The sequence below is a fragment of the Petaurus breviceps genome, unplaced genomic scaffold (genome assembly GCF_028583685.1).
Source record: "Petaurus breviceps papuanus isolate PSGF00001 unplaced genomic scaffold, PetGlider_PUasm1.0 90842, whole genome shotgun sequence".
Taxonomy (NCBI): domain Eukaryota; kingdom Metazoa; phylum Chordata; class Mammalia; order Diprotodontia; family Petauridae; genus Petaurus; species Petaurus breviceps.
The window spans coordinates 19,437,515-19,455,720 of NW_027187358.1; the positions used below are offsets into that span (position 1 = coordinate 19,437,515).

The window sequence follows — 18,206 nt, forward strand, 5'->3', positions numbered from 1 at the left end:
AATGTAAAGAAGCAAGTGAACACAGTAGCCTAGTGTTTGATAAACCCTAAGATTCCAGTTATTGGGGCAAGAACTCACTATTCAACAAAATTGTTAAGATAACTGGAAAGCAGTTTGGTAGAAACTTAGGTATAGACTGACATCTCACACTATATATATCAAGACAAACTACAGATGATTTATGTTTTATGATTTATGTCTTTGATTATTCAGACATAAAGAGTGAGATCATAAACAAATTAGACCAACGTGGAAGAAATTGCCTGTCAGATCTATTGGTAGGGGAAGAATTCATGACCAAATAAAAGAGAGACATTCACAGCAGGTAAAATAGATCATTTTTATTACCAGTACAGTTAAATTAAAAAGAGAAGCAGGAAATGGGGGGGGGGGGGGTGTGAGGACAGAATTTTGTGAGCAAGTTTTTCGAATAAAAGTTTCATTTCTAAGCTATATAGGGAACTGATTCAGGTTTATAAGAATAAGAGCCATCTCCCCCCCCCCCCCAAGATAAATTTCTCTTTGAAATTCATTAGATAGTAAGAGAAAATAATCTTTGGGATTTAAATAGAAATTTCTTTCCTTTGGCATTTTACAGAAATGTTTAGTTCACAACCATCTGTCACTTTACAAAGTACATCCTAATAAGGTAGAGTGATAAAACAAATTATGTAAAGTGAACTGTAATTTTTCCGTTTATTTTCATTACTCTATAAGAAGGCATTCCCAACAATTACCATAATCATCCAAGAGAATGACTTGAAAAGTTTAGTCAAATAATGGGTTAATACCAGCCATAGTCAGAAAAATGGAGCCGGTTAAATCTTCCAGGCCAGTCAATGCTGGAATCAGGCTTGATGAACTTTCAGCCTGGGTAAAAAATAGGGAGACTATCACTACCCATTCCCCCCCAAAAAGTACTTTCCTCACAACAATCCTATGAGGCAGAGGGAGCAAATAGCCCCATTTTACAGATAAGAAATTTAGGTTCAAAGAGATTAAATATTGTCATAGCTAATGTGTCAAAAGTGGGATTTCAGCCCAGCTCTAGATCTAGTACTCTGTGTTATTAAATCAAAACCAATACTTTAGATATCTGACCAGCACATAGTATTTGTAGATCATTACCATGATTTCAACACTATAATTTTCTTGAAATGAGGATTGTAGTGTTGTGAATGGATAAAGACCTGGACTTGGAGACAAGAACACCTAGATTCAAATCCCATCTAGAGCAAGCTACTTAACCTGTCTTAGCTGCAGTTTTCTCATCTGTAAAATAGAGATGATAATACATACCAACCTCACATGGTAGTTGTATAACTCAAATGAAACATTTCCATTGTGTTTTGCAGTTGGTAACATGCTATATGAATGTCAACTGTTATTAATATAGCCTAAGATTGCATTAGCTTTTATGGCAGTGTCAACCAATAGTCATAACTCCAAAAGACTTGAGTAGCAACTTGTTTTATTACAAGAGATAGCAAAAGACATTGCATGTTGAAGCCTCCTATGCGGAGTACAGAGGAGCCCAACAATGCAGGCAAAGCCTTGGGTATTTAAGGGTCACAATGAAAAAAAGAGATCTCATGGAAAAAAATGACAGGCAGTCCCCTCCCAAATGGGAATGGCATGCTAAGAGAAAAGAAGCAGTAGTAGAGGGGGAGCAAGGGATGGCAGGAGGGGCACTAGCCCTCTTTACCTACCCACCCCACCCCCTCTTCTTGGGAACTGCCAGACCATGGAATGAGCATGTTCTGCTTATCTGAAAGGGTTCTAGCTGCACACTTTATCAGTCTGGGCCAAACTGACTAGAGAGTTCTGTTAGGGTTGACTGTTGCATATTATATCAGCTGGAAGTGGGCTTGGGGGGAGGCCACTGGAGCTTCATCATTTGAACCTCCTGTATATTGCTAGGAAATGTGGCAACCAAAGAAAACAGGTTAAGTTGACGTCAGGGCCACATTGTCAGCAGCCATAACACCATTACCTCATTTTGAATTAGCAAACAGAGCTCCTAAATTTTTATTTTACTTGAGCTGTTATCTAACATTCTCCCCCATTCTGTGCTTGTATAGTTGGTATTTTGAATCTATGTATCAGATTCATATTTGTTCCTGTTTGATTCCATTTTTGAGATCATAGATTTAGAATTGGAAAGGGTCACTAGAAGTTACATAATCTAAACTGCACCCCACCCTCGCCTTTTCTGTTTCAGATGTTAAAGAATATTAAGGGATCCCCTGAACTTGTCTCATTGAACTGCCATATTTTCCAGAACTGCTAGACCAGAGTATGCAAGAGGCCCTGAATGTATCAAGGACGAAGGCCTGCCTGAGCTGACATAATTTGTTGTTTGCATTCCAAGCTGGACTCCCTGTGTGTCCTTGGGAGTTGACAGGTGCCAGTTAGTCTGCACTTAAGCTAAGAAATTACCTGTGCAACTAGGACCCTTGTAGATAAGGAGACCAGCCTATCTTCCTAGACTAGCATTTCCCAAGAGAAAAAAATATGGCTTTTGCCATTGCATTGCTCCTCCCCTAGGGGAGGGATTTTGTCATTTTCCTACCTTTACTGCACAGTAAATGTGCTCTCATGCTGTGCCCCTTTAGGTGGTGATTTCTGGTACCTCCTCCTTTGTCCTGTTGTCATAAATACGCAAACTTCTTTATTGTGTTTGTGAATCTTTGGGTTCCAAATGCATGTTCATTTCTCTTGTGATAAACCTAGTTTTCACTTAAGTTTTGTGAAATTGTAAAATTTTATTCACAATTGTATAATTGTGAAATCTGTTGACACAGATGTCCTAGAAAAGTTGTGACTTCTCCAAAGTCACAAAGCTAGTAAACATCGGAGCTGCAATTTATCCGGGTCCTCTGACTCCAAATCCAGGACTCATTCTACTGCTCATCTTGGTGCATTATTCCAGCCTAAAAGATCTTCTAAAATTCAAATTCTGCTTATCCTTCTCTCGTTGTATCAATAATAGATACTATTTTCCTTACAAATATGTAAAGAACATACGTGTATAAAACCATCAGTTGCAACAGTAGAACAGTTTGAATAAACTACAACTGTAATTGTATTTTGTTCCATACTCGTAAGAAGTTAAACTAATGTCTACTTGTGTTTGTATGTTTCTAGCCTACTGCTGGTGTTTTCTATAAAGAAGATAATTATGTCATTATGACAACTGCAGATAAAGAAAAATATAAATGCATACTCCCCCTTGTAGCAAGTGGAGATGAGGTAAGTTCTGATAAAAGTATTGATAGTAAAGCAACATATACATTAAAGTTCTTCGTTGGAAGAATTAATGCCCAATTGTAAATAAGAACTGAGGGACTAAAGCTGAAACACAGTTTCCAAAACAGGATATAATTTTAAATACATGTTTGTTCATCTTTTTGTATTAAAGATCACTAATAAATCTCACATAGACCTTTTTCTCTTCTCTACTTTTGCTTGTTATCCCACACACACATACTTACATACTCCTAGAATGTTGTTCTCCCCTCTTTTTCCATCCTTTAATATAGAAAATATTTTTAAAAAATTATAATTAGAGGGGCGGCCAGGTGGCTCAGCGAGTAAGAGTACCGGCTCCAGTGTTGGGACGACCTGGAGATCGAATCCCGGGCTCAGACACTCAGCACCACACCCAGAAATAACTGGCCGTGTAACCTTGAGCAAGTTACTTAACCCCGATTGCTAAAAAAAAAAAAAAAATAAAGAAAGAAAAGAAAATTATAATTAGTAAAACTTTATTTCTTGCAGGAAGAAGAAAAGGACTATAAAGGCCCTACTCCAGGTGAATTATTGGAACCACTGTTTAAACAAAGCAGTTGTTCATACAGGGTATGTATTTTCTATTCATTTGGCCTTTATTTCAGAACTTCAGTAGATCCATGATCTCTTATCATTGTGGGTTTTACTTCCAGTGGTACAAATTGCAATCCATCCACACCTTCTCATCCTGTTAGATGCTTGTCCATGCCCTCCCATAAATCCTTCATAGAGAATCTATTCAGTGTTCTAGAGGCATTCCTTTAGATCTCCTAACATTAGATGGGTACCAGGGTAGGAATCAGGTTATCCATCTGTTGGCTATTTTTCTTACTATGTGACTAACCAACATTATATTCCAGTCAAACATTTCTTAGATAATATCCTTTATTACCGGATGTGTCAGACTTAGTATGGCAAAACTCCCTAGTGAGACCAAACAAGATTAAAACATAATTGAGAAATGTTTTTGAAAAAAATTTTTAAATACAGCATAAAAAATTTTTTAAAATACAGCATAATATTAATTTGTAATTTTCTAAGTCAATATGCAACTCTGTTTCTTTTTTTTTGGAGGGGGAAGGCAGGACAGTTGGGGTTAAGTGACTTGCCCAAGGTCACACAGCTAGTAAGTGTTAAGTGTCTGAGGTCAGAGTTGAACTCAGGACCTCCTTACTCCAGGGCTGGTGCTCTATTCAGTGAGCCACCTAGCCACCCCTGCAACTCTTATTTCTATTCAAATTTAAAACCACTACTTTACATCATTTCTTTTGCCCAATTTATTGGGTATAATTGTATGCAGCTTCTGATTTGCCCACCACATGAATCTCTTTGTTTAACCTTATTTTACATAATATTAGAAAAGAAATACTCAGTACTCAGTTATCAAAAATAATTCTTTGTTTATTTAACGTATGTTGTACTGCATTGTTAGAAAGTGAGCTATGATTCTAGATAACCAGACATTTAATAAATTACTTGATTAATTTAAGTTCAATCAATCAATAAACATTTATTAATCAGTCACTTTGTGCCAGTTACTAAGTGCTGGGAATACAAAAAGAGGCAAAAGACAGTCCTCAAAGAGCTTACGGTCTAACAGGGGAGACAACATGCAAACAAATATATACAAAGCAAGCCACATATAGGATAAATAGGAGATGATATTTTAAAATGAAGGCACTGTAACCAAGAGGGCTCAGGGAAGGCTTCCTGTAGAAGATGGGGTTTTAGTTAGCACTTAAAGGAAGCCAGGGATTCTGAAACTTTTAGAAACACACTTAATATTACCTGAAGTTTAGAAATTTTCCTATCTACTACACTCAATAGATATTCTATTATAACAAATTATAAATGGTTTATAGGTGAATTTCAAATTTAAAAAAAAAGCTTTGGTTTATTTCTTGAGTTTATTTTATGGTTTATATCTTCAAAGTGGGTTTACACATATATTATTTCACTTCTTGAAGTAGAGTATTTCCTAAGAAGTTTTTTTTATATATTTTTAATTGCTGAGAAATTATTTCTAAGCTAGGTGACTATGTAACAGATCCCAGAAGAATCAAACTGTCTACTAGCTAATTTCTTTTCCCTCAAAACTTCAGTAATGATTATTTCATGGTTTTAAAAAAAAAAACTCTTTAGAGAGATTTGTCACATTTTTCCGAAACAGTCACCTAACTTTCATTTAAACTATTGCCCTCCTAGCCATACCAGGTGTCAAACTGTATTATAAAGCAGTAGTCATCAAAACTATCTGGTACTGGTTATGAAATAAGAGTGGTGGGTCAATGGAATAAATTAAGTTCACAGGGCACGGTAGTAAATGATCAGTAAATGATCTAGTGTTTGATAAATCCAGAGACCCTGACTTATGGAACAAGAACTTACTATTTGAACAAAAAGTGCTGGGAAAACTAAAAAACAATATGCCATAAACTAGCTATAGACAAACACTTTAACACTGTATACCAATATAAGATCAAAATAGGTACATGATTTAGACATAAAGGGTAATACCATAAGCAAATTAGAAGAGCAAGGAATGGTTTATATGTCAGATCTATGGAAAAAGGAAGAATTTAGGACTAAAAAAAAGAGATGAGAACATTATGAGATGTAAAATGGATAATTTTTATTATGTTCAGTTAAAAAATTTTTGCACAGACAAAACCAAAGCAGCCAAGATTAGAAGGAAAGCCGAAAACTGGGAAACAATTTTTACAGCAAGTATCTCTGATAAAGGCCTCATTTTTCAACCCCCAGGGAATCAGCAGAGATACTAATTGAGAAAATTAATAACTTCAACAAAGTCGCAGGCTAAAAAATTAATCATCAAAAATTAACAGTATTTCTATATAATAATAACAAAACACAAAACCATAATAGAAATGGAAATCCCACTCCAGATAAACTACAAAATACCCAAAATATCTGGGAATCAACCTCCCAAAGCACACAAAAGACTTATATAGATTCAATTACAAAGTACTCCTTAAAGAGCAACCTATATAGTTAGAGGAATATTGAGTGCTCATGACTAGACCATACCAATATACCAAAATTGTCTTGCACTTTTAGTGCTATGCCCATCAAATTACCAAGAATATAGTCCACAGAAATTGATAACATCATAACAAAAATCATTTGGAAAAACAAAAGATCTAAAATATCAAAGGAAATAATGAAAAGAAGTAAGGCTGAAGGGAGAATAACACTTCCAGACCTCAAATTATATAAAGAACTGAGTCAAATTTATAAGAATACAAATCATTTCCCAACTGATGAGTGGTCAAGGCATATGAACAGGCATTTTTCCAAAGAAGAAATCAAAAGTATCTGTAGTCATGAAAAAATGCTTAAAGTCACATTGGAACTCAAACCTTTTTAAATGAATGTTAAAATTTGTCTTTACATGTAATTGAAAAACATAAAATACTGTTAATAAATAAATAAACTGTTGCCAGTTGATCAGCTATCCATCTGATAAATTCTTCAATATCAAATTGAAATTCAGAAGATTTCAGTTTTTAGAAATTTAAAAATAAGTTGAGTTCTTTGGTTTATTTTTTTTTAAAGATTGAATCTTATTGGACATATGAAGTATGTCATGGAAAACATATTCGGCAGTATCATGAAGAAAAAGAAACTGGTCAGGTATGTTTTTCTTAAAGCATGCTCAAATCTTGTCACATTTTCAGTCGGTGTTTTGAAATTCTCAAAAGCAATTATCATCTTATAATAATCACTGTTATGTGCCATATCCATCTGTACTTTATCTAAAGCTTATCTCAACTAATGCCAAAAATCTGCAGTAGGTACAAGTGGTAAATATATGTCAAATCAAATTGAACAAGAGTATGAATTTTTAAATACTTTATTTTTAAAGTAATTGTATTAACAAATACAGCAGTCCATAAATACAAAATATTTATTAACTACCCAAGTTCCACCTTCTAAGTATTAGAAATCCAAAGATTAAAAAATAATATAGTCCCTATCCTCAAGGAGCTGATATATAGACAAGTATAAGTGTAGTAGGGACAAAAGAAAGATTTTTAAAAGGTGCTTTAAGAAAATTTGAGGAAAGAGAAAATACTTTTTCTGCTAGGAGGTCAAGAAAGGCTTTCTAATACCTAAAAACTCTAATCAGAGAAATGACTAACCATGACTCTAAAGGACCAGTTTTAAGACATGCTACCAGCTTGACAGAGGTGATGATGGACTTAAGATACAAAATGAAACATATATACCCAGGTATGGCCAGTGTGGGAATTTGTTTCATTTGCCTGTACATATTTGTTACAAGAGTTTTGTTCCTGCTTTATTTCCTTTTTTTTTTTTTTTCATTTTGAGGGTCAGAGATAAAGGAAAAAGAGGATGACTTGGGATAAGGTTTTCCCTATATTACCCTTAAAATAAGAGTAGACTAGCAGAAGGAATCAAAAATAAACAGGATAGCTTTGAAAGTTACATGTTGAATTTATTATATACTTAAAAAGAAAAGCAAGTCCTATATCATGTTCACAGGAGACTTATCTTTTTTTGTCTGCTAAGTTCAAAGGTTTTGTTTTTTTTTTTATGAGGAAAAAGTCTTCAGATAGGAGATGGCACTTAAAGTAAAGAAAGGATTCTGAAAGGCTGAGATGAGAAGGGCACAGAGAAGGGATTGAAGTAAAAGATAACATAGTAATTAGAATAATTAAACAACAGTCCACTGTGGCTCAAAAGCAGATTACCTGAAGGGAAGTAATGTGAAATAAGACTAGAACGCTATGTTGGAACTAGATTGGAAAGGGGTTTAAATGCCAAGCCAAAGAGATTGTCTTGTGTTCTAAAAGGGTGAGTAGTATGGAGTTATGCAGGGTTTTTAAGCAGAGTGTAACATGCATATATTGGAAATATTATTAAAGCAGCCTGTAAGGAGTAGATTGGTGAGTGTAGAAGTAGGGATAGCTGCTTGAGTTAAGGTAAGCACAGTGTGAGGGAAGAAAAGGGAGCAGATGTGGGAATTATGATCAACAGGATTTAGCAAATGGAAGACATAAGACCATAAAGGGGGACAGGTGGAGGGAGAAGGAGAAGTAGGACTCAAGGATTACTAAGGTTTTGAGACACTCAGCCTGGGAGGGTGGTAGTTCTATCAAGGAAGATGATGAGTTCTCTTTTGAACATGTTGAGTTTGAGATACTAATGGAACATCCCATAAAGGTATCCAGCAGGTAGTTGGGGTATAGGGCTAGGATTTAGAGGAGAGATTAAGGAGGAAGGGAAAAGAAAAAGCACACAATACAGAGAGAGGTAGTCACAGGGGAACTCAAGCCCTGGTAACAAAGAAGGGAGAGTGGTCACTAGTATTAAATGCTGCACGGTGGTCAAAGAGGATGCACACGAAGAAGTGGGCATCAGTTATAGCAATTAAGATGTCATGGTGATTTTTAAAAGAGAAGTTTCAGAGTTATGAGATTAAAGTTGAGATTGCAAAATGCTGAAGATTGAATGAGTAGTGAGAAAATGTAAATATATATCTAAGTTTAGCAGTGAATAGGAGAAAGATAGGACAATAGCTCAAGCAGATGACATGTTCAAGGGAAGTATTTTTAAGGGTAGAAGAGATTTAAGGATATTTTTGGGCAGTGGGAAAAGCACTAGTATGTAGCAAGAGGTTAAAGATGAGACAGAAAAGGAAAGACTGATGGGTACGAAAAAAGACAGAAAATAAAGTGAGATAAAAAGTATATGTAGAGAAGCTATCTTTAGCAAAGATTCTCAGAATTAAGAATTAGAAGGAACTTGTGATCTTCTAGTGCAGCCTATACCTGAAAAAGAATCCCTACTGCGACATACCTAATGACACCTTTGCCTTTGCAAAAATCTTTGCCTAAAGAACTCCAATGAGGAGAAACCTACTGCTTCCTAAGGTAGCCCACTCTACTTTTGCACGACTTTTAATTGTTAGGTTTTCCTGACATCAAGTCTTAATATGTGCCTTAGCAACTTTAATATATTGCTCCCAGTTCTTCCTTCTAGAACCTAACGAAATAGATACTAACCCTTCCACATGACAGTATTCACTGACTTAAGAGTAGCAGTAGAGAAATCAAATGGTAGGAGTGGCCCAGAACTGGAAGATGAGCAAGGCCAAAAGGGGCTCGAGGGCAGAGGACAATGCCTTGTTGAGCTACGTAACCACAAAAAATCTTACTTCTTTTTTTTATCTTCAAATATAGAAAATAAATATTCAGGAGTACTTCCTTGGGAACAGAATGAAAAAGAGCCCACTAAATGAAGCAGGTTTGTCATTGCATGATCATTTAATAGTAAAACTTGAATCTTTTAAAGTACATGTTCAAGTAGAAATTTTTTCTAGGATGGTCTCAGAGACTCTGAATTATAAAAATAGTAAAGCTCCAGATTATTAGAAATTATTTCTAAGAGTCTTTTCCTTTTTTATTCTTTGTTTTGGTAAATGCTGATTTTTCTTCCTTCATCTATTTTTCTCAGGAAGCTATATTTGGAAATTTGCATGTGTATACATATACAAATATTGTGAAGGCAGTTTGTGAAATAACTTGACCAAGTTCCTTAAGGAACATTTTATTCAGAGAAAAATAAAAAACCCAGAAAATTGCAAAAGATCATTTTTAGTCTCATTCTGAATAAGTGAAGAGAGGGATTGTTTTTCCCTTTAAAAAAAAAAGATTTTTAAAATGTGATTATGTTTTTTAGAATACAAATTTTTTTCAAGGAAGTAAACTTAAAATTACTGTTATGTTGACCAGTAAAAGTAAAACTCATATATGTGTGTCCTATATTGAAATTTTCTTTCAGAAATATTTTAATGGAAGCCTTCAAGGAAGTTTGGAAGAACCCATTTATTTCAAATTTGGGGTTTCTAAGTTAATTGAAAACTTTGTGTCATTTATAACTGCATTTTAAGTTGCTGCACTTACTTCATTCATTCTTACATTACTCCATAGAAAAAGAAGAAAAAGAAAAGGAAAAATCCAAAGAAAGTTCAAAGGAGGCAAGTGAAAAACGTCAAGTTTCATTCTTGCTACCCATTTACAGTGAAGCCACTCTATTAAGGTTTTAATTTACACAGTGTTTCTCTTACTGACCAGTGTTTAGAATAAGGCAAAATCTTCTGTGACTGTTGCTAAAAATAATGTAAACCATTGCCTTATGTATTTATATTGAAGTTATTGCTTTTGTGAAAAAGCTTTAAGTATAATAGCATAGTCTTATTCATTTTTAAAGATTCTACAACACAAGTCTACTAAAGTTGAGTTTAGGCAATCTACTATTAATATTGTCAGTTCTATACTCTGCCATGAGACTGTTAAAAGGATATTGCAAACAACTGAAATTAATATGGTCTCTTTTAAAACTTCCCTTAGGAATCAAATCAGTTACATTCTTGAAATCTCCTGTGTATAAGACAGGCCTTTAAATTATAGCTCATCTAGAGTAACTACAAAGTTACCTGTATTATAACAAATCAGCCTGAAGTGCCCATTCCTAGTCTTGAAGAAACGTTCCATAATCATGCAGCTTGCCTTACTGACTATCTTGGGATTCTCGAGTTTGTCCCTAGTATTTCAGCTATAAATGTGACTATAACAAATACTTTACCAAAAATGATGTTTTTCTTCTTGCCCTAAATATTTTTTCAGCCCACTAATTACTGGCTTGGAAAAAGAATACTTGTGGGGAAGTGCCAGCCTTTAAATCTGGGGACAGGCAAATTACTTTCCTACAGTTTCTATGATTATTTTAAGACTTTGTCAGTTTATTAGGATTGAAGTAACATCATAAAAGAAAATAGAAAAATTATTGATTAATGGGGTAAGATGGTCTACTTCAGCAGAAGTTTTGTTTTGGAAAAAAATTTCTTCTGCTAAGATTGTTGAGTTAGAAAGTTCCAGCTTAGAAGCAGAAAGTAAGAAGAAAATGGGCAACTAGAGATATACATGCTGACAGCAATGAAAAATGGCAGATAACTGACAACCTGCCATCCAGTGCAGAAATAGAACCCAAAATGGATACAGAAAGAGAACCACATGGCCAATTAGGGCAGTAGGCAGCCTGACAGGCCTCAAAAGCCGGTCAGGGCTTCCATGTATTATTGGAAGGGGAGAGAGATATTTGGTCCAAATCTCTGATGTCTTCAATATGAAAGACTCCCAGTAAGAAAACTTCTTCCTCCACTGCAGTTTTACTCCTTAGTCTCACGCTACTGAGTATTGCATAGATGCCAGGGACACCAACAGATGAAGAGATTTGCTTATGAGGTTGCAGAGCTATTATGTGTCAGGGACAGGACTTTGTACAAGTCTTAGTAACTCTAAGACTGGCCCTCTTTCCTCTAGGCTTAATAGTGAATAATAATAATAATTGATGTTCATAGAATTAAAAATTTAGAAAGATTTCTGTCTTAAAGAGGCAAGCTTCAGTTATCTGAAAATTTCACTTAATGTGAAATGGAAATATAGTAATAATCACATAGATCACTCTCCTTACAATAATTCTTTGAGGGAGATAGTACAAATATTTTTATTCCCGTTTTAAATTTAAGGAAATCTTATGGGAAGATTTGGCCAGCAGTTGGCACAGAATGAGTTAAGTATGGATGGGCTGGAGTCTGCATTATTAGTATTTACTTCCAAATCAATGAAATAATAGGTCCATAACTACGGGGGTGGGGGGGGAGGAAAAGGATATAGAGCCAAGAGGAAAGAGCAGAGACAGCAACCCAACCAAACTCCCAACATTCTCCTCCAAACAACTTTAAAATAACACTTCAAATTGGATTTTGGAGCAACAGAGCCAGCAAAAGGTTAGGGTCAGATATTTTTCCAACCTAAGATACCTTAGAAGATTGTTAGAAGAGGTTTATAACGCCACAGTGGGGGCTAACCTGGAGTATACAAGGCAGCAATACTAGAGTGTGGGTCTTGGAGGTGACAGTGGCTGTAGAAACTTCAGGAACTCTCAGCCCACAGACAGTAAGGGAATCAGAAAATTGGTTCTAAAGAGATTATAGGGAACACTTTGCTGGCCCTGGGTACAGGACCTGGCAGTTTGGCTGTGCTTTTGCCCATGGACAGTTCTGGGTTACAATTCCAAGATAGAAAAGCGTGCTTATGGTTGGTTACGAGGGAGCAGGAGTCCTTCACAGTTCCTAGGCAGAAAGAAGCACTAGCCCTTGCAGCTACATGAGAGTAGGGGACCTGGTCACAGTTCAAGGGCTAAGAGTAGCTCTAGCACTCGTGGCTGCAGGAAAGAAAGAACCCTTTCTGGATAAAGAGCAGAGCATAGAACTGGAAAACAGTAACCACAATACCTCAGATGGCACCACCTTGGAGGCACCGAAAACTTGCAAATCAATTCAAAATCAAGAAATAGTCTGGAAAAATGAGCAAACAAAAAAAGAACTCAGCCATAAAAAGTTACTACAGGGGCAGGGAAGACTAACTCAGAGGAGGGCAACAGAATGAAAACAGCTACAAGTAGGGGCAGCTAGGTGGCGCAATAAATAGAGCACTGGCCCTGGAGTCAGGAGTTCATATGTGGCCTCAGACACTTAACACTTACTAGCTGTATGACCTTGGGCAAGTCACTTAACCCCAATTGCCGTGCCTTCCCCCCTTGCGAAAAAAAAAAAAGAAAACAACTACAAGCAAAGTTTCAAAGAAAAATGCTAATTGGGCACAAGCTAAACAAGCATTCCTGAAGTGTTAAAAGAGATGAGAGTTGGGGCGGCTAGGTGGCGCAGTGAATAGAGCACCGGCCCTAGAGTCAGGAGGGCCTGAGTTCAAAACTGGCCTCAGACACAACACAAAACTAGCCGTGTGACCTTGGGCAAGTCATTTAACCCCAATTGTCCTACCTTCCCCCCTGCAAAAAAAAAAAAAAAAGAAATGAGAATAGAGGAAAAATTGGGAAAAGAAAAGAGTGATGCAAGAAAATTTTGAAATGAGAAATTACAGCATGGTAAAAGAGGCACAAAAATGAAGAAAATAGCACCTTAGAAACAAAATTAGCCAAATGGTAAAAGAGGCACAGAAGTTCACAGAAGAAAAGACCTCCTTAAAAAGCAGAATAAGCCAATTAGAAAAGGAGGTGCAAAAGTTCGCTGAAGAAAAGAACTTTTTTAAAAGCAGAATTAAAGAGTTATAAAAACTCACTTAAGAAACTAATTCCTTAAAAACTAGAATTGGGCAAGCGGAAACAAATGACTCCATGAAACATCAAGAAAAAATAAAACAAAGAATAGAAAAAAAACATGAACTATCTCATTAGAAAAACAACTGACCTGGAAAACAGATCCAGGACAGAAAATTTAAAAATTATTAGACTATCTGAAAGCCATTATCAGAAAAAGAGCCTAAAAATCATATTTCAAGGAATTATCAAGGTAAATTGCCCTGATAGCTTAGATCCAGAAAGTAAAATAGAAATTGAAAGATTCTATGGATTATCTAAAAGAGATCCCAAGATAAAAACTCCCAGAAATATTATAGCCAAATTCAAGAGCTCCCAGGTCAAGAAGAAAATTTTACAAGCAGTCAGAAAAAAAACAGTTCCAATGTCATATGGCCACAATTAGGATAACAAGATTTAACAGTTTCCATGTTAAAGGAACAAAGGATTTGGAATATGATATTCCAGAAGGCAAAGGAGCTAGGATTACAACCAAGAATCATCTACCCAGCAAAACTAAGCATAATCTATCAAGGGAAAAAAATGAATATATGATAAAATAGAGGACTTTAAACATTCCTGAAAGAAAATTTTATATTTGAACACAAGACTCAAGCATAAAAAAGCAAACATGAAAGAGAAATCATAAGGGATTTAATAAGGTTAAACTTATATTCCTAAGATGAGAAGATGATACATGTAACTCCTAAGAACTTTATCATTATTAGGGCAGTTAGAAGGAGTCTACATAGACAGAGGGCACAAGAGAGACTTATTTATGTTGGAATGATCTAAAAAAAAATGAAGGGGTTAGAGGATGCACTGGGAGACAGGAGAAGGGAGAGAAGAACTCACCCATAAAATGGAAGTAGAGAGCAGAACCTATCAGAATCCAACAATATGTTGCTTACAGGAGGCACACTTGAAACAAAGAGTTAAAGTAAGGAGCTAGAGCAGAATCTATTATGCTTTAGCTGAAGTGAAAAAGCTAAAGGTAGTAATCATGATCTCAGACAAAAGCAGAAATAGACCTAATTAAAAGAGATGATCAAGGCAACAACATTTTGCTAAAAAGGTACCATAGACAGTGAAGTAATAGAAAAAAAATTTACAGCAAGTTTCTCTCATAAAGGCCTCATTCTCAAATATATAGAGAACTGAGTCGAATTTATAACAAATAAGATCCATTCCCCAAATGATAAATGATCAAAGAATATGAGCAGGCAGTTTTTAGTAGAAGAAATCAAAGTTTTTTATAGTCATATTTTAAATAAAACAACATTCTAAAGTACTACTAATTAAAGATATTAAAACAATTTTGATATATCATACCTACCACAAATGACAAATGCTAGAGGGGACATGGAAAATAATGTGTATTAATGAACTGTTGATAGAATTGCAAACTGGTCCAACCATTCTGGAGAACAGTTTGAAATTATATCCAGAAGGTTATAAAACTGCCTTTGACCCAGCAATACCATTACTAAATCTGTATCCCAAAGATATTAAAGAAAATAGAAAAGAGTCTATCTGTACAAAAATATTTATAGCTCTAAGTCTTTTTGTGGTGGCAAAGAATTGAACTTTGAGGGGATCCACATCAGTTGGGGAAGGATTGAATAAGTTGTGGTATAGGATTGTGATGAAATACTGTTATGCTATAAGTAATGAAAACGGGAATGATCTCAGAAAAACCTGACAAGAATTATATGAACTGACACAAATAAGTGAGCAGAACCAGAAGATCATTGTACACAGTAACAGCAATTTGTAACAATGATCAACTGTAAAAGATTTAGCTACTCTGATCGATGCAGTGTTTCAAAACAATTCTAAAGGATTATGATGAAAAATGCTGTCCACCTCCAGAGAGAAAACTGCTGAACTCTGAATACAAATTGAAGTATAAATTGCTTACTTTGTTTTTCTTGATTTTTTTTAACTTGACTAATATGAAAATATATTTTGCATGATTTCACATTGATACATTTCTTGCATTCTCAGTAGGTTGGGAAGGGGTGGAGGTAGGGAGGGAGAGAATTTGGAACTCAGTTTTTTTATGTTAAAAATAGGTAATAAATTTTTTTTTAAATAAAATAAGTATTTTCAACTTTAGTAGGCTTGTGTGATCCAAAGACATTTGATAACTTATTAAGAAACACAGTAAGATTCAGAACTAGGACTCGATTCTTGGACTTCTGGCTCCAAGACTATTATCTGTCCACTATATGCTATAATACTTCTAATATAAAAAGATATATTTGTATGTGAGCTTATTGATTAATTTCTGTACAATTCTACACCTGGAGTTGTAGAAAATGCCTAATAAGGAAACTCCTCTACCAGTGCAGATCATAACTGTTAAGAAACTGATCATCTTAAAGTGTTGCTTAGGACACTAAGGAATAAAATGACTTGACCATGGTCACATGCCTAGTTTGTTTCTGCTGCAAGACCAGAACCTGAGATGTCCTTACTTCAAGGCCAGCCCTCTCTCCCCACTATGCTGTGGCTGCCTTTCAAAAAAAAGTGTAACTTATTATATAGTATGTTATATAAAATACAGAAATTTTTCATGAAATATATGGACTATAAAAATTGGGATAAGACTCTGAATGAATTTGCAATTCTTCCCAAACATAAACAAAAGCTTACATTTAATATATACTTCATGTACGTTAAGCATTTGGGTTTTTGGTTGGGGCAGGGATTTAGAAAATAGTTAAAATAATTAAGAACACTGTATAACTTTAAAAAGGAACTTATTTTGAAATTATTAAGCATTACAATTAAGGCAATTTCGTAATTCCATATAAAATTTGATTTGGCAGTATGTATACTTGGCTAGATAAGGATTCATAAATCAGAAAGAAAATTAGCAGGAAGAGATCTTGAAAAAAAAACCCGTACATTTGTGGACTCTTAATATATGTAACTATTTTAAATTTATAAGAAATGTCTTTCACAGTGGATTTTTTCCTTTTCTTTTTTAGATTCCCACTAAAAATATTGAAGGTCAGATGACTCCCTACTATCCTGTAGGAATGGGAAATGGCACCCCTTGTAGCTTGAGACAGAACCTCCCCAGGTCGAGTACTGTAATGTATATCTGTCATCCTGAAGCGAAACATGAAATTCTTTCAGTAGCTGAAGTTACTACTTGTGAATATGAAGTTGTCATATTGACACCTCTACTGTGCAATCATCCTAAATATAGGTAAGGTATTTAGAGTTAATAGCATTACATCCATCAATCCTAAATATTTGCTCTGCCCTTTGTACACAGTAGCTTATGCCTTTGTTCTTGTTTGAATAGGTTCAGATCTTCCCCAGTGAATGACATATTTTGCCAGTCACTCCCAGGATCACCCCTTAAGCCTCACAATCTGGTACAGTTGGAGCAGCAACAAGAAGTAATGAAAATCCCTTTTAGAAGAGCTAAAGAGGTATAAAAATGTCTCTTAGTGTTACTTAATGCTGTTTTATTCCATGCTTTGTAGCACTATCTTAATATAACCATGATTTCTATAATTCATTCTCTTTTATGACACAAACTATATTGGCTTTAAATAAGAAATTTTTATTTTTTATTTTTATTTTCCTTATTTCAACTGCCCTTTTTATTTCATTCATTTCTACCTTCCTTTTACTCCTACAGAGCTTTAAAGGTATTTTGAATTTTGTAAACATCCTATTCAGTTCTCTTCCTTCAAATTTCTATTTTTAACTTCAGATAGCTTTTGATTGTTAAGCATTTAAATGGACTTTAACAGATCATTAAAATATCATTTACAATGTACCAGAATATTTATTTGCTTTATGAAAGAAAATGTGTGTACTCTTTCTTTATCCAGTGACCAACAATGTCACTCTGGAAAGAGGAAAAAATGATATTATATAATGTATAGATTCCTTGAAACATTGTGTTAAGAGTTTCCATTCCAAATGAAATCATAACCTGTCTTCTTGGTAGCATTCTTAGTACTAGAGCCAGTGTGTTGTGTAGTAGGAAGAATATTAGACTTAGCTTGAAAAAATCCTGTTTGAATTCCAGCTTTGCTACTTCTGCCTTTGTGACCTTGGACCCATCCACCTGGAGTTTAATTTCTTACCTGTAAAATCAGGAGGTTGAATTAGATGTTGTCTACTCCCATGCACATCCCGTGGTCTGTTATACTTACAGGTGACTTCAACCAAGATGCTGAACAAAATGCAACTTTCTTGTATTTTTTCAAGGAAGGAACAGTACAGTTTTGGTTGATATTGTAAAGTTTCCACTTCAGTAAATGAAGTTTTCAGGGAAATGTGGGGTCTAATGCTTTGAAAATATTTTTTCTAGCATTTGTAACATTTCATATATCCTAAATATGAGTATTTCTGGAGTAATATTCTAGGTTCCCTGAATGGTTAAAACTAATTTGAATTACTGACATTTTTATAACTATAGTGAATATATAGCTTTTATTTTTCAAGTTTTAATAGGTAAAGTTTAGTTTGAGTTTCAGGCTTTAAATCTATATAATTAAAATTCAGGTTCCCTCACTGCCCCTCACACCACTGATTTTTCTTACCCCTTTTTCCCTTCAGCAAAAAATAAGAATGGTTTATGTTTTCTTCTGAGTTTTTTAATGTGCTACCTGGTGGTATACATCACATTGATTTAGCAATAACAAAATGGTCTTGACATTTGGGTTTATGAAAGTGAAAAC

The 18,206-nt window shown here is 34.9% G+C and overlaps 1 protein-coding gene across 1 annotated transcript in view; it reads left to right on the forward strand.

The window, feature by feature from the left end:
• Positions 1-18,206, forward strand: part of ERLEC1 (endoplasmic reticulum lectin 1) — a 48,639-nt gene that overhangs the window by 5,795 nt on the left and 24,638 nt on the right. Inside the window, exons 2-8 of the mRNA XM_069071701.1 lie at positions 3,148-3,252; positions 3,781-3,861; positions 6,868-6,945; positions 9,519-9,582; positions 10,269-10,315; positions 16,491-16,714; positions 16,814-16,943. Of these exons, the coding sequence (XP_068927802.1) occupies positions 3,148-3,252; positions 3,781-3,861; positions 6,868-6,945; positions 9,519-9,582; positions 10,269-10,315; positions 16,491-16,714; positions 16,814-16,943 (729 nt within the window). The remainder of the gene's footprint in view (positions 1-3,147; positions 3,253-3,780; positions 3,862-6,867; positions 6,946-9,518; positions 9,583-10,268; positions 10,316-16,490; positions 16,715-16,813; positions 16,944-18,206) is intronic.